Source organism: Anabrus simplex, chromosome 7 (genome assembly GCF_040414725.1).
Source record: "Anabrus simplex isolate iqAnaSimp1 chromosome 7, ASM4041472v1, whole genome shotgun sequence".
Taxonomy (NCBI): Eukaryota; Metazoa; Arthropoda; class Insecta; order Orthoptera; family Tettigoniidae; genus Anabrus; species Anabrus simplex.
Window position 1 is genome coordinate 214,207,265 of NC_090271.1, and position 23,303 is coordinate 214,230,567.

The 23,303-nt window shown below is 38.4% G+C and overlaps 2 protein-coding genes across 2 annotated transcripts in view; both read left to right on the plus strand.

The window, feature by feature from the left end:
* LOC136877477 (calpain-B) overlaps positions 1-21,030 on the plus strand; it is a 287,052-nt gene extending 266,022 nt beyond the window's left edge. The window contains exon 10 of the mRNA XM_067151555.2: positions 20,809-21,030. Within this exon, the coding sequence (XP_067007656.2) occupies positions 20,809-21,030 (222 nt within the window). The remainder of the gene's footprint in view (positions 1-20,808) is intronic.
* Positions 20,850-23,303, plus strand: part of LOC136877478 (calpain-B) — a 178,273-nt gene continuing 175,819 nt past the window's right edge. Inside the window, exon 1 of the mRNA XM_068228661.1 lies at positions 20,850-20,980. The gene's annotated coding sequence lies outside the window, so the exon portion shown is untranslated. The remainder of the gene's footprint in view (positions 20,981-23,303) is intronic.

Sequence of the window (23,303 nt, forward strand, 5' to 3'; positions counted from 1 at the left end):
GGCTAAGGGCTCTGTTCAGGATCAGAATTCAGGGCAGGTGTCTGTGAGAAATCGGTACGAGTCACTGCAGTTAGAACAACCGAGGGAAGATGAGGAACAGGGAACTGTTGCTGATATGTGTGGAAGTAGGAGGAAGGGAAAAGGTAGGAAAGGGAAATGTAGTGTAGTGGAAAGGAAAAGCCAGGTGGAACAGGGTCATGGGAGGGAGAAAAGGGAGGAGGAAGTAGTTGCTGCAGCAGTGAGAGAAGATAGGGCTGACGAGGAGGGGAGGTGTTCAAATGAGGTGTGTCGGGTTGAGGCTCTGATCAAGGGGGATTCCATTGTTAGACATGTGGGGAAAGTGTGTGGAGGAAAGGGAACCAGGGTAGAGTGTTATCCAGGAATTAGGTTGAGACAGATGTTGAGGAAAGTAGAAGAGAAGGAAGAGGGAAAGGAGAAGGTGGTAGTGTTTTACGTTGGTACTAACAACGTAAGGCAAGCAGGTATAAGTACTAACATAGTTGAGGATGTGTGGGATCTGGTAAATGCAGCACGGATGAACTTTAAGGAAGCGGAGATTGTTATCAGAGGAATACAGTGTAGAAGGGATACTGACTGGAAGGTGATTGGGGATTTAAATGAGACTATGGAGTGGGTATGTGGGAAGCTGGGAGTGAGATTTCTAGATCCTAATGGGTGGGTAGGAGACAGGGATCTGCACTCAGATGGCCTTCACTTAGACCGCAGTGGTACATATAAGTTATGTAGATGTTGATTTCCATAGGGAACCTAAAATATTTGTCCTGAATGAGTAAATTTATAATACCAATTTATAATACCACGGTATGCACTAGCCTTGCGTCTTGGGTGGTGTGCTAAGTCCCAACTGACGAGCCTAACTTAGCATATGAGGGCGAAATGCAGGGAACCAAGAATGAGTTAGCTGGAAAATTTATAATGTCCAATAACGGACCATTATATTGGTATTACATATAAGTTAGGAAACTTGTTTAGAAGGGTTAGAGGCAGGTACATTCAGGTTAATAGGGTGGCCTAGGGAGCGGTGTTAAGCAAACAGGGAACTGGAAATCAAGTAGGGATGACATAAAAATGTTAGTGCTCAATTGTAGAAGCATTGTAAACAAAGGAATCGAATTAAGTAATTTAATAGATATATACTTACCAGATATTGTAATAGGATTTGAATCATGGCTGAGAAATTATATAATGGATGCAGAAATATTCTCACGGAACTGGAGTGTGTATCGTAGAGATAGGATAGGAATGGTAAGAGGGGGAGTATTCATTCTGGTGTAAGGAGAATTTGTAAGCTACGAAAATTTAAGGATGAAAAATATGAAATTCTGGGTGTAAGGCTCATGTCTAAAGATAATAGGCAACTTGATATCTTTGGAGTGTACAGACTGGGAAAGGGTAGTGCTGACGCTGATTCAGAATTATTTGATAAGATAATCAGCTATGTGGGAAATGATAAGGAAAGGAACGTGATTGTAGCTGGTGATCTCAATTTACCAAATGTCAATTGGGAAGGTAATGTGAACAACAGGAAGCATGAACAACAAATGGCACATAAGTTAATATGGGAAGGGCATCTGATTCAGAAAGTGATGGAACCAACTAAAGGGAAGAATACTTTGGATGTGGTTCTGATAAAACCAGATGAGCTCTATAGAGAAACCGAATAGATGGTATTAATGATCACGAAGCTCTTTTTGTCGTAGTTAAAAATAAATGTGAAAGAAAGGAAGGTATTAAATTTAGGACTATTAGGTAGTACCATATGGCTGATAAAACAGGCATGAGAGAGTTTTTAAAAAGTGACTATGATCGCTGGAAAACTGTAAATAAAAAATAATGTAAACAGACTCTGGGATGGGTTTAAAGCAATTGTTGAGGAATGTGAAAATAGGTTTGTACCTTTAAAGGTGTCAAGGAATGGTAAAGATCCACTATATTATAACAGAGAAGCAAAGAGACTAAGAGGAGGTGCAGGTTGGAACGAAATAGAGTTAGAAATGGTTATGGAAGAAAGGAGAAATTGAAGGAACTTACTAGGAAATTGAATCTAGCAAAGAAGTCAGCTAAGGATAACATGATGGCAAGCATAATTGATGATCATACAAATTTTAGTGAAAAATGGAAGGGTGTATAGGTACTTTAAGGCAGAAACAGGTTCAAAGGACATACCAGGAATCATTAATGAACAAGGGAATTGTGTATGTGAGGATCTTCAAAAGGCAGAAGTATTCAGTTAGCAGTATGTATGTAAATATTGTTGATTACAAGGTTAATGTCCAGATAGGGGATGTGAGTAATACTAAAGAAGTATTAAAATTTACCTATGATAACAATGACATTTACAATAAGATACAAAAGTTGAAAACTAGAAAAGCAGCTGGAATTGATTAGATTTCTGGGGATATACTAAAGGCAATGGGTTGGGATATAGTACCATATCTGAAATACTTATATGATTATTGTTTGGTTGAAGGAGCTATACCAAATGAATGGAGAGTTGCTATAGTAGCCCCTGTGTTTAAAGCAAAGGGTGATAGACATAAAGCTGAAAATTACAGGCCAGTAAGTTTGACATGCATTGTATGTAAGCTTTGGGAAGGCATTCTTTCTGATTATATTAGACATTTTTGTGAAATTAATAACTGGTTCGATAGAAGGCAATTCGGTTTTAGGAAAGGTTATTCCACTGAAGCTCAACTTGTAGGATTCCAGCAAGATATAGCAGATATCTTGGATTCTGGAGGTCAAATGGACTGTATTGTGATTGACCTGTCCAAAGCATTTGATAGGGTGGATCATGGGAGACTACTGGCAAAAATGAGTGCAATTGGACTAGACAAAAGAGTGACTGAATGGGTGGCTATATTTCTAGAAAATAGAGAATTAGAGTAGGTGAAGGTTTATCTGACCCTGTAATAATTAAGAGGGGAATTCAAATTATTGGACCTTTATGTTTTCTTATATATATCAATGATATGTGTAAAGAAGTGGAATCAGAGATTAGGCTGTTTGCAGATGATGTTATTCTGTACAGAGTAATAAATAAGTTACGAGATTGTGAGCGGCTGCAGGGTGACCTCGATAGTGTTGAGATGGATGGTGGGCAATGGTATGATGATAAACGGGATTAGAAGTCAGGTTGTGAGTTTCACAAATAGGAAAAGTCCTCTCAGTTTTAATTACTGTGTTGATGGGGTGAAAGTTCCTTTTGGGGATCATTGTAAGTACCCAGGTGTAAATATAAGAAAAGACCTTCATTGGGGTAATCACATAAATATGAAAACCAACCATACCCAAAAATGTCCTTGACTGTTTTAGATTTTTGGGAGGGAGGATATGATTTATAGCTGATACACAATTGGGATCAACAGCAATACCATGAGGGGAGAGTATATGACCAAGAAATTTAATGGAAGGTTGAGCAATAAAACTTTTGAGGGACTGACCATAAGATTTATGGAATGTAATCGAGAAAGAATCTCATGCAAAGGAAAAGACGGGTGGAACAGGGTCATGGGAGGGAGAAAAGGGAAGAGGAAATAGTTTCTGCAGCAGTGAGAGAAGATAGGGCTAACCAGGAGGGGATGGGTTCAAATGAGGTGTGTCGAGTTGAGGCTCTGATCAAGGGGGATTCCATTGTTAGACAAAATTGTGTTCCAAAATCAGGGCTATAGATCAAAATATCATCCACGTATGGAAATAGATACTGTACCAGGAACGTTGGTCCAAGTTAAAGTCCTCGCACTTCGAACTTGAATTCCATGCTGTGCGCCTACTCAACAGCGAGCGACAGCATGCAGTTCGTATGTGACGTGGAGCGAGTGACGTCACAGCTACACCTCCTTGTGGCTGAGAGATTGCATCAGCCAGAGAATATTTAACATGTTCTATGCTTAATAACTTTTCTCAGAAGAATAATTAGATTATGGCAATGACATCATCATGTTGCCCAATGCTTTATCTCCAATTCTACCAAGTTTGATGTGAATCCAATGTAAGCCAAGGGAGATATTGATTGTAATACAATTGCTGTTATCTTCAAGATTTGAGTATATAAGGAGGGCCATTTCTCAAGGCAGAACACAGTGTCTTCTGTACCATGGTCGAACCCGGTCAGTCGGCTCAATGGGATCACGATGTTATGCTAATGATAATTCTTCATTGAGTTCTGGACTTCAACTCCGTAGTGTCGAGTGTGGACTTATAAATTTTCTTCAACTCATGAGTGATAGAATTCTGCTCCAACTAAGAGCGTTATAAATTGTGCTTTGTCAAACTCTAATATTTTTGAAGCGATTGTTTATTCTGGATGAATGTTTAGGACTTGTGGTTATTTTTCCAAGTGCTCATAATTCAAAGTTAACATTGTGAACAGTGATAGGACTTTGAACAGTGTTTGCTCCTTACCAAGTGATTGAAATATTTCGAGAATTCTCATTGACATTACTGTACTTTAACTTAGAATTTCTTGAGTGTCAAACATTAACAAGTGATTGAGTACAGAATTAACTTAAACTATGTCATCTAACTTACAATTTCTGTGTGTAGATGGTTTCTCTAAAACTGTGTAAATATTCTTGTAGATGATGGATGTAGACTGTGTATTTGAACTGTGCATTTTTCAATTTTACGAACAGTGTAGTTTTCAATTTTATGAACATTCAAACTAAGTACTGTTGATATATAGTCAATTTCATTTTATTTTTCATTAACATGCGTGAACAAGATTGACTTCATGAGTGAAAAATTTTCATTTCAATCCAATCCAAGTGATTATATATTTAAACTGTGTTAAGACTTAGAAATGAAATGGCGTATGGCTTTTAGTGCCGGGAGTGTCCGAGGACATGTTCGGCTCGCCAGGTGCAGGTCTTTTAATTTGACGCCCTGTAGGCGACCTGCGCGTCATGATGGAGATGAAATGATGATGAAGACAACACATACACCCAGCCCTTGTGCCAGCGAAATTAACCAATGATGGTTAAAATTCCCGACCCTACCGGGAATCGAACCCAGGACCCCTGTGGCCAAAGGCCAGCATGCTAACCATTTAGCTATGGAGCCGGACTAAGACTTAGAAATATTTCGCGATAAATAACTTCAAATTATGCCAAGTATCACAAAACTTTATGTGGCTATTTATTAGGTCATATTCATTGACATTCAGTGACACAAAGTTTCAAGTGGCTATCCATTCTGTGAGTTTGATTTTATTAACATTCAACTCAGTTTGTTTAATTTCCAAGTGTTATAATTGATTTGCATGTTCAATTTCATTGACATTCGACCGCATAGAGGTCATTTCAAGTGATTAATGATAGAACATGGGATAGATTTCAGTGACAGCTTACTGTGTGATAATTCTTCAATTATACAATTCTTATGTGTTATAAACCTTGTTAAAACCATTACTATATCTCTTTCTCGTCTATGCAGAACTCGCTGTGCATATTAACATGTTCAAGGTTTAAATGTGTGCGTTCACGTTCATTGTTTATGTGACCTGTTCCAACCCCCTTACTTCTACACCGCATAGATCTTCTAGACATCGTATAGATCTTCTAGAAATTCTAGATCTTCAAGAACGTCCAGGATTCCACCGAGAGAGGAATCATGGTTCCATGGTGCAGAGAGGGGAGGAGCAGCTAGAGTTCAAGAACATCACCAGCTCTAGGATGAGGAAAGAACACTTCCCATTATTTCTTCTGTACAGAGGTGATATGAAATTTGAACAGTTATTAATAAATTCAGTCTTTTGGAATTAGACTTCATTTCGACAAACCTCTCTCCCTCTGTAAGCACTCCAGTTCAGTACAGTACATGCCCTGCATTGAACCTTATGCTCTGCTAGCCCAAGTAGGGCATTTACTGTTACAATACTTATATTTTATGTCCGAGAAAAGAGTGTTAACAAAACGATGTATAATCTGTGAGCCAATTCTGAAACCAAGGGGTACTTTAGAAAACCGAAATAGACCATTAGGAGTGATAAAAGCAGTATATGTAGAACTGATTTCATCAAGAGGGATTTGATTGTATATGATGAATATGTTGAATTATAAAAGGTGAGGAGCCATTGAGCTTATCAACAATAAAGGTGGGTGAGGCATAATTAGAAGAAGAAGGCACAATAGTTTTGTCAGCCAGCATTTTATCAATCAGTTGGTTCAGGATTTTCATCTTAGAAGTGCTCTAATTGTAAGGTGAAGAGCAAATTGGAGTACTGTCAGTTAAGTAATAACAACAGGAAATTCCGGGATAAATCTCTCAATGTGCTCAGACTGAATGGTGGTACAATAAATGTAACTTGGAGAAAATATGAAAAAATATTGAGAAGGATTAGTCTCTACAATTGATCAGTGAAATAGATGTATCAGAAAAATGAAAATGAAGATAGGAATTAAGAGAACCAAGTATTAAACCTGTATGAGAAAAAAAGTCATAACCAAGAATTACAGGACATGACAAATCTTGAACGACATGAAAAGAATATTGCCAAGAGAAATGTTGTATTTTAACTGTAAGTGTAAGTTGACCAAGGACCTTAAGAAAATTATTAGAAGCAGAAGTGCATCTTATGTCTGATTGAGTAATCTGAATATCTGAAGTACAAGGCGGAAGATTGGACAGTCAAGTGGCACTATCGGTAAATGATATTACATTGGCACTAGGTGGGTTTGGTAGTGAAGTACAATGTGGGGAAAAGTTGAAAAGATGGGTCACTGTCATCCTGCATCCTTTACAATTATGTGTTTGTTTTTCTGATAATTTTCCTATGTAGGATGATAGTGGGCCATCTTTTAAACTTTTCACTCTTTATACTTCACTACCAAACTTAGTGCCAATTTAATATCATTTACTGATAGTGCCACTTGACCATCCAATCTTCTGATTTATACTTCACCATCCTTTTATCCCAATACCTCACTATATGCTGAATACTCTCAGAAGCCTAAAATACCTATCAGTTATCATCCTATGCAATCACACCCCCACCCTCACTATCATCCTAAATAGGAAAATTATCAGAAAAACGAGCCATACTACAGGCAATATAAAATCAAGTAAACAAGAAGGAATAATCGGTAGTCAGATAGAGAAACAATAATTGAGAATAATTGAAAACTAGTAGAAGAATTGAAAGTTGAGACAACATAAGCACCAAGTACACAAATATCTAATGATAAGAGTCTAATAATAAAATATATGAAGATTCTCTGCTACAAGTTGTTGTTACGTTAGAGGTTTAAACTCTGCTACCAGTTTGTCATGCTGTTACCAATTTGTTAGGGTTGGATGGTGGCAGTACCAATGGTACCAGTAGTAATAATATGACAATATTATTCAAGCAGGGTGTAATGACCAAGTGATAGTTTGTTAACAATCCTTTGAGGTATATTAATATATCAAGTTGATATGACTTGTGGGTAGCAGGTGGAGAACCAGAGGTTATTCATGGTAGGTACAAGGTGAAGGAGAAAACTTCAACAAGAGAATCTTGAATTCAACAACCAGCAGTAACGTATATTTTAAGCATTCAAACAACAAGTTGATTAACAAAAGAGAGGATATAAGTTTTGAAGTCAGTTCAAAACAACAGCGACATAAAAAGAGATTAACAAGATTAAATTAATTATGAAGGCCAGCCACATTTAGAGATTAGAAAATAGGTACCATTACCTGATAAAACAATATTCAAAGATCAATTTACAAAGTTGCCTCTTAGAGGAGTTAGATACAAAGGCAACTAGCCCGTAAATATTCAAGCGTGATACAGAATCCTATTCTAAGGAGAAGAGAAGGACAGGGACCAGCCAAGTCCATGTTCAGTGTCCAAGACTTAAAGAAAACACACTGCTCTCTTAAACAGTTTATGGCTGCGAGCATAGATAAAGACAGCCGAAGTAATAACGTGGAGCTTGAAGGGCTCTGGGAAACAATATCCCAACACAAGTTTTAATATTTGCTCACTCGGAGTCACACAGCAGAAGTCCAGATGATCGGGATCAAACAAGAGCATGTGACAATACGGCGAGGTAAAGTTTTATGTAGTAACTCGATGGGAAAGCACTAGAACAATGCTAAGGATCAGGTTCATTCCAGAATGTGATGTCAGAATGACAGTGCTGAGAAAGTGGAGTGTTAATACTAGATATTCTATTTGTCATGCTAGTAGTGTATCCCAATTCATCTGTTTCATTATCTGTCATCCATATTGTTCCCCTATGGGTAAGGTCAGTGGAATCGTCATCATCGTCGTTGTCTACTAAAGGCAATGCCTTGTCACTGTAACCACATCTGACGATCTTCTGTTAGCCTCTTCATGTTGCTATATGAACCACATGCCAGTTCACCAACGGAGTTCCTGATGTATGACATCCTTTGTCGTCCCCTGGGTCTCTTACCCAGTACTTTACTTTCAAATAATGGCTTGGAGAAGTGTGTCATGTCTCAGAACGTGTCCACGGAACTTTGTTTTCCTTTTATTGTATTTAATAAACATCAATCCTCTTCAGCATTCTTTAAAACAAGGTCATTTGTTTCTTTATCCTTCCAAATTGTTTTTGTAATTCTTCTCCAAAACCACATTTCTGCATTATGATAACACCCATAGTATTCCCTCCCTGCTGTAAGAGGTGATTAAATGCGGTGCGGGTGGGTTGGCGACTATAGGGCCCTTAGCTGAGTTCTGGCATTACTTCCACTTACTTGTGCCAGGCTCCTCACTTTCATCTATCCTACCCGACCTTCCTTCATCAACTCTTGTTCTTTTTCGACCCTGACAGTATTAGAGCATTCAAGGCTTAAGCGGTCTTTCATTTTTAACACCCTTCATGGCCCTGGTCGTTCTTTGGCCGATACCTTCATTAGTTTGAAGTGTTAGATCCCTTCCATTTTTTTCTCTCTGAGTAGTGTTATGCAAAGAATGGTTGCCCAGTTTTACTTCCTCTTAAAACAAAAATCACCACCACCACCTGTCATCCATATTGCTTTCTGCACTAAATATTCTGATTTTTAATCTTAGCTTCCTCCCCTGCGAACCATGTGACCTTGCCGTGGTGGGGAGGCTTGTGTGTCCCAATGAAGCAGATAGCCGAGCCGCAGGTGCAACCATATCGGATGGGTATCTGTTGAGAGACCAGACTAAGGAATGGTTCATCAAAAGGGGGGTAGCAGCCTTTCGGTAGTTGCAAGGGCGGCAGTCTAGATGATCGACTGATACGGCCTTGTAATAATACTCAACATAGCTTAGCTGTGTTGATACTGCTACACGGCTGAAAGCAACGGGAAACTACAGCCGTAACTACCTCCTGAGGACATGCAGCTCTCTCTGTATGAATGATGTACTGATGATGGCTTCCTCCCGGGTAAAATATTCCGGAGGTAAACTAGTGCCCCATTGGGATCTCCGGGTGGGGACTACACAAGATCATCAGGAAGATGGATACTGACATTCTGCGAGTCGGAGCGTGGAATGTTAGAAGTTTGAATCGTGGTAGGTTCAAGAATCTGAAAAGGGAGATGGATAGATTAAAGTTAGATGTAGTTGGTATAAGTGAAGTACGTTGGCAGGAAGAACAGGATTTTTGGAGTTGGTTTAATAATGAATAAGAAAATAGGGCAGCGGGTAAGCTACTATGACCAGAATAGTGAAAGAATTATTGTCGTCAAGATAGACACCAAACCAATGCCCACCACAATAGTGCAGGTCTATATGCCTACTAGTTCAGCGGATGATGAGGAAATCGAAAGAATATATGAAGAGATAGAAGATTTAATACAATATGTAAAAGGTGACGAGAATCTAATTGTGATGGGAGACTGGAATGCAGTGGTAGGCCAAGGAAGAGAAGGTAATACAGTAGGAGAATTTGGATTGGGACAAAGGAGCGAAAGAGGAGGTCAGCTGGTTGAATTCTGCACTGATCATAATTTAGTCCTTGCCAATACTTGGTTCAAACACCACAAACGACGGATGTATACGTGGACAAGACCTGGAGACACTGGAAGGTATCAAATAGACTTCATTATGATTAGGCAGAGATTCAGAAACCAGATGTTGGATTGCAAAACTTTCCCAGGAGCAGACGTGGACTCTGACCACAACTTGTTGGTCATGAAATGCCAGCTGAAGTTGAAGAAATTGAAAAAAGGAAAGAATGCAAAAAGATGGGATCTAGACAAGTTGAAAGAAAAGAGTGTGTGGGAGTGTTACAAGGAACATGTTGCACAAGGACTAAATGAAAAGGCTGAAGGAAACACAATAGAGGAAGAGTGGAGAGTCATGAAAAATGAAGTCAGTAGGGCTGCTGAAGAAATGTTAGGAAGGAAGAAAAGATCAAGTAAGAATCAGTGGATAACTCAGGAGATACTAGACCTGATTGATGAACGACAAAAATACAAGAATGCTAGAAATGAAGAGGGCAGAAAAGATTACAGGCGATTAAAGAATGAAGTGGATAGAAAGTACAAGGTAGCTAAGGAAGAATGGCTGAAGGAGAAGTGCAAGGATGTCGAAGGGTGTATGGTCTTGGGAAAGGTAGATGCTGCATACAGGAAAATGAAGGAAACCTTTGGAGAAAGGAAATCTAGGTGTATGAATATTAAGAGCTCAGATGGAAAGCCACTTCTAGGGAAAGAAGAGAAAGCAGAAAGATGGCAGGAGCATATCCAACAGATGTATCAAGGTAAAGATGTAGATCATTTGGTTCTGGAACATGAAGAGGCTGTTGATGCTGATGAAATGGGAGACCCAATTTTGAGGTCAGAGTTTGACAGAGCTGTGAGTGACCTAAATAGGAATAAGGCACCTGGAATTGATGACATTCCCTCTGAATTACTGACTGCCTTAGGAGAAACCAGCATGGCAAGGTTATTCCATTTAGTGTGTAAGATGTATGAGACAGGAGAAGTCATCTGATTTTCGGCAGAATGTTGTTATACCTATTCCGAAGAAAGCTGGTGCTGACAGGTGTGAAAACTACCGCACCATTAGTTTAGTATCTCATGCCTGCAAAATTTTAACGCGTATTATTTACAGAAGAATGGAAAAACAAGTTGAAGCTGTGTTGGGAGAAGATCAATTTGGCTTCAGAAGAAATGTAGAAACACGTGAAGCAATCCTGACTTTACGTCTGATCTTAGAGGATCAAATCAAGAAGGACAAGCCCACGTACATGGCATTCGTAGATCTAGAAAAGGCATTCGATAATGTTTATTGGACCAAGCTATTTAAGATTCTGAAGATGATTGGGATCAGATACCGAGAACGAAGAATTATCTGCAATCTGTATAAAAATCTGTCTGCAGTGATAAGGATCGAGGGCTTTGAAAAAGAAGCAGCAATCCAGAAAGGAGTGAGGCAAGGCTGCAGTTTGTCCCCCTTCCTTTTCAATGTTTACATAGAACAGGCAGTAAAGGAAATCAAGGAGAAATATGGAAAGGGAATCACAGTCCAAGGAGAGGAAATCAAAACCTTGAGATTTGCCGATGATATTGTTATTTTATCTGAGACTGCAGAAGATCTCGAGAAGTTGCTGAATGGTATGGATGAAGTCTTTGGTAAGAAGTACAAGGTGAATATAAATAAGGCCAAAACAAATGTAATGGAGTGCAGTCGAACGAAGGCAGGTGATGCAGGAAATATTAGATTAGCAAATGAAGTCTTGAAGGAAGTAGATGAATAGTTTTACTTGGGTAGTAAAATAACTAACGATGGCAAAAGTAAGGAGGACATAAAATGCAGACTAGCACAAGCAAGGAAGAGCTTTCTTAAGAAAAGAAATTTGCTCACTTCAAACATTGATATCGTAATTAGAAAGATGTTTTTGAAGACTTTCGTGTGGAGCGTGGCATTGTATGGAAGTGAAACATGGACAAAAACTAGCTCAGAAAGAGAATTTAAGCTTTTAAATGTGGTGTTACAGAAGAATGCTGAAGGTGAGATGGATAGATCGAATCACGAATGAAGAGATGCTGAATCGAATTGGTGAGAGTAGATCGATTTGGCTAAATTTGACGAGAAGAAGAGATAGAATGATAGGACACATCTTAAGACATCCAGGACTTGTTCAGTTGGTTTTTGAAGGAAGTGTAGGTGGTAAGAACGGTAGGGGTAGACTAAGGTATGAATATGACAAGCAGATTAGAGCAGATGTAGGATGCAATAATTACGTAGAAATAAAAAGGTTAGCACAGGATAGGGTGACATGGAGAGCTGCATCAAACCAGTCTATGGACTGATGACTCAACAACAACAAACAATCTTAGCTTTTTTGCAGTAGGTATATATATATAAAATAAGAGTTTTGTCTGTACATTGCTCAGAATTTAAAAAATAATGGTATTTCTGTATCAGTCATGTCCACAGTAACAAGGAAGAACCCTTTTTACTTTTCCGTAATTTCTGTCTGTCTGTCTATATGTACGCACACGCATCACGGGAAAACTGCTGAAGAGAATTTAGTGAAAATCAGCATGTAAAGTCGGGGAAAGAGCCACGAAAATCTAGGCCATAAATAATTTTATTCACGCTGAGCAAACTGGTAGTTTAGGGGAGGGCCTAAAATTGAATTCTCAAATATTTATGTTATTACGGGTCGTATCGATAAATACTACGTAACAAAAGTTATGTAGAATTAAATTTCTGATCATTTATGTTTTACCCTACCGGCTATGATAACAGAGATATTCATGAATTTGTATTTATGTTGCTAAGTAGTCTACATATCAACGCTGAGCCACGAGAAAATAGTTTAACAGAATTTAATGAAAATCGATATATAGATTCGGGGAATAAGAAACTACAGTCTAAGCTATAAACAATTTTATTCAGCGTGAATGAAATGGTAGTTTAGGAAAAGGGCCTAAAATTTAATTTTTAAATACTGCACCTTTGTTATTGGTTCTATCGAAAAATACTACATAACAGAATTTATAGAAAATACACTTTCCGATCATTTATGTTTTATTCAGTTTTACTGTACCGACTATGATAAGAGTGGTATTTCAGAGTTGGAAGAAAATTAAATGTGAAGGCCTACAATATCGATAGTTCATAAAATTCGTCAACAACAACATTACGTTGACCATTGTTTGTTTTGATGTTCTTTGTCTCTTATGCTGCCGCTCATCTCCGATAGATGGGATTACTGCTGCGTAATGAGTATACCAGCCTGCCTGAATATTGGCAGAGAATAGTAGGGAAGTTAGATTTCTTCTCTCATTCAATCTCCGGAACTTTGGACTGTTAGATCAGTAGCGTACTACTGTTCGTTAAATGTGAGAAAATGTGTGGTTTTTTATTTGATCGAGTATTTCATATGATAACATTACATTTAATCGTGACATTCCTACTGGCATCATTGTAATGACCTATGTTGATTTCAGTTGGGAAAACCACTAAGGCAGTCTTTCTGAGGATGTAAAATGGCAGGTAGAAAGCGAGAGTCTGCCATTATAATAAAAATTCCACAACTTGATTGTGACTGATGGTAGGCAAGAGGGCCCCACTACAATGAAAACTCCCTAACCCAGTCTTCACATAAAGAAAAACGTTTGGTGATTTCCCAGTCTCATTTCTAGGGTAACGTTAAGAGCTATGAAATTTAATATAATCTTACTCACAATGTGTACACTACCTAATCTAAAATTCTGTATAGTAGTTAGTGGGACGTAAAACAAATAACATTATTATTATTATTAAAATTCTGTACAATGTACAATTCGGACAATGTAGAAATCTGTAGTGAAGCATGGGTACATCAGCTAGTTTGCTACTAAAATCATAGAAGATACATTCTGTTACTTCTCTGTAAAACATCCTTGATTTGTGAATAATATAGCAAAAACTGCTATCAAGTGTCATCTAGCGACAGAATTTGTTACTACATAGTACCATGAACATATAGCTATAACCAAGTCTGCAGAAATTGAGGTTGGGGAATTTAAATTAAATCTTATCAATCGTATCGTATTTATTAATGAACATAACAGGCGTTCAGCCCCGAATACATGTTCACAATAATAATAAATAAATAAATAAATACTAACTACTGCTACTGTACACCTTGGCCATGCCATGAAGCCCGTCAGATACCCCGGAAACGTGACCTCAAAAGTTAGGTCACCACGGTAGTCATCCTCCGTCTCTTCATGCCACGTCCCGCTACTCCCCTGTCTAATTCTAAATTCACACTTTCACAATAGAGCATAATACTAACTAACTACTACTACTACTACTACTATCCGGCCATGTCATCACCCTTGGAGAGAGAAAGGCCACCCTCCCGTCGATGACACGGCCGGCCCTCTCCCTGGGGTCTAACTATGGACCCCCATACTCCTTTGGGCGCGCCATGGAGTCCATCAGATGCTCCTGAAACATGCCTTCAAATATAGGTCACCACGGCAGCCATCCTTTTTTCCCCATGGCACGTCCATACTTCTCTCCTAAAAAATACTCAATTCCTAAGCCACACCTACACTTATCACGTCAAATAAATAATTAGATGAATAAATAAATAAATAAATATAAAATACCCCCCACCCACATATAAAATAATAATAGTGATGTCAATAATAATAATAATAATAATGATAATAATAATAATAATAATAGTAATAATAATAATAATAATAATAATAATAATAATAATAATAATAATAATAATAATAATAAAATAATGGTAATAATCATAATAATAATAGTAATAATAATAATATTAATAATCAACTGGCCAGTGGTAGATTCCCTCTATGAACCGTTTGCCTTACTTACAGTAAATAATAAACTTAAAATATCACATATGCGATCCCGGAGCAAGACTATACCTTACTCAGCACATTCCCACACCGCCATTGTTTTTCTGCTTACTCAATATTCAAGCATGCCCCTCAAGTGTCCTTATTTCGTTCTGCGCTTTCGTCACTTTATTGTTACTGACCTACACCTAATCAATACTGCAAACAACACCACTCAGCATTTATACCAGACACCAATACAACACTAACATTGCTTTCAATCTTTCAGATTCCACCTCCTATAGTAAACGAAAATTTATAACAACAATATTCCGTCATTACATTCCAATCCATCATACCACAGCTTTTACCAATCCGCGTTAACTTTGCTTCCTTTCATTTTATTCCGCCATAACACTCCATAATAAAATTTACCTCTCCATCTCCCAAAAATTTTGGCAATGAATAACAAATACCAATCACGCATATACCAACACCTCTCCAACCTCATATTTCTTCCCCCTCTCCATACAAACAACCCAAAATTTACAAAATGATAATAAACTCACCTCTCTCCAACTCCAAAAATTAAATACTCATACCAGACACAAATACAATAATACCACCTCCCAAATCCCACTAAATTAGCCGTAAATAAACCATCTCAATACCAAACCAATAAATACTAAGTCTTCAATACTTCCAACACCACATTTCAGCAATAAATAAACCATCTCAATACAATCATGCTCTTAATTACTTACTTACTCGCTATATTATTGTTTTTTGCTTCTTGTTACAATACCCTCATTACTTCTCGCAACTCTCCACATGTCCGTTAAGTTTCTATTTCTCCCTCCGCTAAAACTCTGATTCTGTTCGAAAATCTCACGGGTTAACTCTGGCCTTACTTTTTTACCCTGATCTTGCCTTACTACACCACTACACTCGGCTCTCTCAGCTTCTTGTTGCTCCCTCTCCTTGCCTCCATCACCCATTTGTTCTTTCTCACTTCGCCTCTCTACCAGCACTTCTTCACACCGAACACTGTTATTGGTCACTTTAGCACTTGGCACTTCTCCCTGCCTCTCTTCACACGGTACACTGATACTTCTGGTATTTTGCCTATCATCTCCACTAATCGCTGCACTACTCTCTTTTTCTTCGGCCTGCTTTGACTTCATCCCTACGTCCATCCTCAGCACACTGTTATTTGTATTTCGCCTCATTTGCCTACAGTTTATTGCACTAATCTCCTTTTCCTCATCTTGTTTTAACTTCAATTCTAAATCCATCAATCTATCCACAGACCAGATCCTCTTCCAGCTTCTGTCTGACACCACTAGATTTTGACCTCTAATAGTTGCCTTCAGCCCCTGTTTTACAGCCAGTATCCTGTGTTTTCTGAGTATCCTCTCTTTTTTGATCGCGTCACTTCCCACGTCTCTCTTTATCCATATTTTCTCCCTCTGTACGTTTCCCGCATTTGTTAACACAACATCCGCCATCAACGTTGAAAACAATTGTAACTTTATAGGCCTGTTGCCTCTAGTTCTCCCCACTCTCTGCACATCATCAATATCTACTTCACTAAAGTTTATTTTCATTTTTCCCTGTATTAGATCCACTACTTTATAAGTTGTAAGTACTTTGCCTTCTCTCGACTCCTCAGGCACTCCATAAATAAACAAGCACTTCTTCCTTCTGTATAAAGTATTTGCTTCCACTTCTGCTTTCAGCTTGCAATTCTCCTCTTCAAGTCGTCCTACTTTTTCCCTTAATGCTACCACTTCCTCGGTGTTATTTCTCGCCTGTGTAGCCATGTCGTCCGTTTTTTCTCTTATCCATACTTCCATTTTTTCAATCTTACTGGTTTGTTCTTCAATCATCTCTTTTATTTGCCCGAAAGGGCAAACTTCTGTCAACACCTCTCTTACAGCTCTTTTGATAGCGTCCATATTTTCCCTTTCCTCATTTCTACTAGATGACGGGCCTGGGTTCAACCCGACCCCCCCAATACATAGTAAAATTATAATCACAGCTGCCGATAACAATAGTTCTCCTTTCCTCTCCATATCCATTTTACACCCACCTGGCTTCTTTTCTTCTTTCTTCATTTTCCTCTGCCATCTTCCTATCGTCACTCTGTACTGTTCTATACCAATCATTGTCGGCCCACTTCTCGGCGACCTTCCAACACTCCACACTCTCGAACTCCACTCCCCTCCCGGGACCCACAGCTCACTGCGACCTCCTTCGTCCGTGGCTTAGGCAAGACTGAAATCTTATCAATCAATCACTACTGATCTGCATTTAGGGCAGTCGCAAAGGTGGCAGATTCCCTATCTGTTGTTTTCCTAGCCTTTTCTTAAATGATTGCAAAGAATTTGGAAATTTATTGAACATCTCCCTTGGTAAGTTATTCCAATCCCTAACTCCCCTTCCTATAAATGAATATTTGCCCCAATTTGTCTTCATATTGTGATCTTTCCTACTTTTAAAGATACCATTCAAACTTACTCATTTAATGATACCGAGCTCGATAGCTGCAGTCGCTTAAGTGCGGCCAGTATCCAGTATTCGGGAGATAGTAGGTTCGAACCCCACTGTCGGCAGCCCTGAAAATGGTTTTCCATGGTTTCCCATTTTCACACCAGGCAATTGCTGGGGCTGTACCTTAATTAAAGCCATGGCCGCTTCCTTCCCACTCCTAGCCCTTTCCTGTCCCATCGTCGCCATAAGACCTATCTGTGTCGGTGCGACGTAAAGAAACTAGCATTTACTGATGTCCTCCCACGCCATCTCTCCACTGACAGCTTGGAACGTACCACTTAGTTGAGCAGCTCATCTCCTTTCTCCCAAGTCTTCCCAGCCCAAACATTGCAACATTTTTTGTAACGCTACTTTTTGTCGAAAATCACCCAGAACAAATTGAGCTGCTTTTCTTCTTTTTTTTTTTTTTTCCAGTTCTTGAATCAAGTAATCCTGGTGAGGGTCCCATACACTGGAACCATACTCTAGTTAGGGTCTTACCAGAGACTTATATGCCCTCTCCTTTACATCCTTACTACAACCCCTAAATATCCTCATAACCATGTGACCGGGCGAGTTAGCCGTGCGCGTAGAGGCGCGCGGCTGTGAGCTTGCATCCGGGAGATAGTAGGTTCGAATCCCACTATCGGCAGCCCTGAAAATGGTTTTCCGTGGTTTCCCATTTTCACACCAGGCAAATGCTGGGGCTGTACCTTAATTAAGGCCACGGCCGCTTCCTTCCAACTCCTAGGCCTTTCCTATCCCATCGTCGCCATAAGACCTATCTGTGTCGGTGCGACGTAAAGCCCATAGCAAAAAAAATAACCACGTGCAGAGATCTGTACCCTTTATTTACAATCATATTTATGTGATTACCCCAATGGAGATCTTTCCTTACATTAATACCTAGGTACTTACAATGATCCCCAAAGGGAAATTTCACCCCATCAATGCGGTAAAAAAACTGAGAGGACTTTTCCTATTCGTGAAACTCACAACCTGACTTTCATTCCCGTTTATCATCATACCATTGCCTACTGTCCATCTCACAACATTATCGAGGTCATTTGGCAGTTGCTCACAATCTTGTAACTTATTTATTACTCTGTACAGAATAACATCATCTGCAAAAAGCCTTAACTCTGATTCCAGTTCTTTACACACATCATTAATATATAAGAAAACATAAAGGTCCAATAATACTGCCTGGAGGAATTCCCCTCTTAATTATTACAGGGACAGATAAAGCTCTGCTTACTCTAATTCTCTGAGTTCTATTTTCTAGAAATAGAGCCACCCATTCAGTCACTCTTTTGTCAAGTCCAATTGCATGCATTTTCCCCATGATCTACCCTATTAAATGCCTTAGACAGGTCAATCGCAATACAATCCAATTGACCTCCTGAACCCACCCCCCGAAGCCTTATCAATTCCAGCTGCTTTTCTAGTTTTCAACTTTTGTATCTTACTGTAAATCTCATTGTTGTCATAGGTAAATTTTAATACTTCTTTAGTATTAGTCACCTCCTTTATCTGGATATTATCCGTGTAACCAACAATCTTTACATGCTGCTGACTGAATACTCCTGCCTTTTGAAGATCCTCGCATACACACTCCCCTTGTTCATTAATGATTTCTGGAATGTCCTTCTTGGAACCTGTTTCTGCCTTAAAGAAACACCTATACATACTCTTCCATTTTTCACTAAAATTTGTACGGCCACCAATTATGCTGGCAGATATGCTATATCTTGCTGGAATCCTACAAGTTGAGCTTCAGTGGAATAACCTTTCCCAAACCCAAAATGCCTTCCATCAAACCAGTTATTAATTTTGCGAACATCTCTTATATAAGCAGAGAGAATGCTTTCCCAAAGCTTACATGCAATGCATGTCAAACTGATTGACCTGTAATTTTCAGCTTTATGTCTATCACCCTTTCCTTTATACACATGGGGCTACTATAGCAACTTTCCATTCATTTGGTATAGTTCCTTCATGCAAACAATAATCAAACAAGTACTTCAGATATGGTACAATATCCCAACCCATTTTCTTTAGTATATCCCCCGAAGCCTTATCAATTCCAGCTGCTTTTCTAGTTTTCAACTTTTGTATCTTACTGTAAATGTCATTGTTGTCATAGGTAAATTTTAATACTTCTTTAGTATTAGTCACCTCCTCTATCTGGATATTATCCGTGTAACCAACAATCTTTACATACTGCTGACTGAATACCTCTGCCTTTTGAAGATCCTCGCATACACACTTCCCTTGTTCATTAATGATTTCTGGAATGTCCTTCTTAGAACCTGTTTCTGCCTTTTCACTAAAATTTGTACGGCCGCCAATTATGCTGGCCATCATGTTATCCTTAGCTGACTTCTTTGCTAGATTCAATTTCCTAGTAAGTTCCTTCAATTTCTCCTTACTTCCACAGCCATTTCTAACTCTATTTCTTTCCAACCTGTACCTCCTTCTTCGTCTCTTCACTTCTCTGTTATAATATATTGGATCTTTACCATTCCTTACCACCTGTAAAGGTACAAACCTATTTTCACATTCCTCAACCATTGCTTTAAATCTATTCCAGAGTCTGTTTACATTTTTATTTACAGTTTTCCACCGATCATGATTGCTTTTTAAAAATTCCCTCATGCCCGTTTCATCAGCCATATGGTACTGCCTAATAGCCCTAATTTTAATATCTTCCTTTCTTTCACATTTATTTTTAACTACCACAAAAACAGCTTTGTGATCACTAATACCATCTATTACTTCAGTTTCTCTATAGAGCTCATCTGGTTTTTCCAATACCACATCCAGGATATTCTTCCTTCTAGTTGGTTCCATCACTTTGTGAATCAAATGCCCTGCCCATATTAACTTATTTGCCATTTGTTGGTCATGCTTCCCGTCATTCGCATCACCTTCCCAATTGACATTTGGTAAATTGAGATCACCCGCTACAATCATGTTCCTTTCCTTATCGTTTCTCACATAGCTGCTTATCTTATCAAATAATTCTGAATCAGCATCTGTGCTACCCTTTCCTGGTCTGTACACTCCAAAGAACTTAAGTTGCCTATTATCTTAATCTTATGCTTATTGAAAGAACAGAATCCCTTAAAATCCCTGGGCCCAGATTCCTGAGTGTCATATATAAGACAGTGGGGAAGGTGGACACTCTTGTCGTACAACTTTTCTTGTTCTGGCATTTTTCACGCTTGTGTTAATGTTTATTAAGTTGCTCCGGTTGTTATATTGTTGAATGAACATAATCTATCCTTGTAATCAATCCATATTATTATTTTCCTGTTAAAAATCTTAAGACAATAATGAAAATAAGGATTGATTACATTGATACAAGCTATACTAGTTAATTCATTTTCCTAAATTCTAGGAGAAATTACCTTCTACTGTGATGTTATTGTTTCTTTTTGTTTTTTTGTTTTTCTGTTCTGTTCTATTTCTTAAATCGTGTTATGTATTTTGTACAACACTGTTTTATTTCAGCTCGAAGACCCAGATAAGCTGCCAAAACCTTTAGGAAAACAGTTCTTCAAGTACAATAAAACTGCTGGTCGTTCACCTTCATTTGTTAATCTCCGAGAAGTGAATTCCAGGTTTAAATTTCCACCTGGTGTGTACTGCATTGTTCCATCAACATTTGAACCAGATGAAGAGGGTGAGTTCATCCTGCGAGTGTTCTCTGAGAACAAGCACAACTTGAAGTAAGTACATCCGTCGTAGACCATTTAGGGTAGGTGGAGACAACACACAAAGCATAACCAGGAAATAAGTTTTGATGGGCAGTAAAAAAAAAAAAAAAAAAAAAAAAATAGAATCATCTATTCAGAACTACATTTCGTTCTAGTTTTCCATCTTACTGTATTTTAAATCTCTGTCTTGAAGAATAATCTGTTACAGTTTTGTCTTTGTTGTTGTCTCTCCTCTCCATTGAATGCTTCTTTAATTCAAGAGTGGCCTGCAATAGCTGTATCTCATTACCTGTTATTATGTAGTTTAGGAACTCATCATCCTTATGTGCTGTACTATTTGAGATAGTTGCATACTACTGCAAGCAGTTTTTCCCATTGCTTAATGGACATTTTTGACACCCAGTATCTATGAGTCTATTAAACACAGTTTCATGAAGAAGTTGTGTGGGAATTGTAGGTAAAAATGGCAAGCATCTTTCATCATGCTGTTTACATGTCTTTCATTATTTGATCCATTTCCTCATCACAGAATAATTAATGGCATTTTCCCCATATACTGCATCTTACTAATCTTATGGCATTTACCTCATATATTTTGGCATTATTTAATGAACATTCTGGCAAATTTTCACATAGTCACTCTTAGTTTCTATTCACTTTGCATTACATGTGACAGACACTATATGTCCTAGCTGGAGTTCTGAAAATCAACACAAATATAGTTAAAAGGGCCATAAAGGTAATGTTAAGTTGCCAGATCTGGGCTATATGCAAGATGAGGATGAACAGTCCATCCTTGCATAGTGATAGGATTCTTGCGTGCAGGCTGACATGAGGTCTTGCGTTGTCTTGGAGAAACAGGATGTCATTGATATTCCTTTCATGCCATACTTATTGTCGTGAAGAAGTAGGATGTTCTCTGCATTTCTTTTGGATTGGATTCTGCGAATGTGCACTTTAAGCTTCATCAGTGCTTTGGTACTGCTGTGAGTTGATTGTAGTATCTCTCTTCATAAAATCCACAGATAACATTCCTAGAGCACTATCACCATGACTTCACTCTCAGTAGGCATGCTCTTGAATTGCGTTGTGCTTAAAGTGTCAATCAGTGGACCTGTTCTTTGTCTCTCAGTTATAATGGTAGACCCAAATTTCATTTCCTGCTCTTACTCATGATAGAACAATTTTTCCTTGGTTTATGTACCATTCCAGAGGTTCAGGATAGATTTCTTTCCAGGTCACTTTGTGCTCATGATGCAACAATTTTGGGACCCTCAGGGAGCCAAACTTTCTGTAACTAAGTTTGGAATGATATTGGTGGTAGTGTGTTTTCCAATATCTGCTGTGTAATATGTTGTGATCTGGCAGCGTTTTTGTTGAGCATGTTGATTCAACCATTGTTGTTTTCTATTACTGCAGTCACTGGCCAGCCACTCTGAGGTTTGTCAGCAATGTTTGTACTAATGTCAACAGTATTGTCACTATGCACGTTTTTGTGTTGAGTGTGGATCTCAATTGGACTAATTCTTCCACTGTGAGAAATTGAATCACTACTCTTTGTTTTGTATGAGTATCTAATACGTTCACCAGTTTGAAATACTATAGCCAGCATTCATAGGATATGTCACATTATTGCTTGGTATGGTGAAGCTAAAGACATTTGTTGACCATATGGGAGGCCTTACTTCTGTATCATTGTACTACAAAGATTTTTGTGAATATGTGCTGGTTAAACACTCATTGAATTCAAGGAATTAATAACAGATCACATTTTACAGATGGCAGGCCATGAAATTTCTTAAATATTTTAAACAAATAAATAATGCATGTACATGACATGATTGTCTCAAAATATCATCCAAAATTTACCCGTGGATAAACAGACTTTGCATGCATACACGCCATCTTTACCACAGTGATGCAACAATTGTATTTATGAACAGAACTTACTTTATAGATTGGAGAACTGTGAGCTTGCAATCGGGAGATAATGGGTTCAAACCCCACTGTCGGCAGCTGTGAAGATGGTTTTCCATGGTTTCCCTTTTTCACAACAGGAAAATGTTGGAGCTGTACCTTAAGGCCTTGGCTGCTTCTTTCCCACTTCTAGCCCTTTCCTATCTCATTGTTGCCATTAGACCTATTTATGTCGGTGCAATATAAAGCAAATTGTAAAACAAAATACTCTCTAGAACCTTTATTGTTGTGTTTATTTGTTCGTATCAGAAGCAATGCATCATGTATCAATTATTAGTTAAGAATGAGAACAATGATAACTGGTCAAAACAC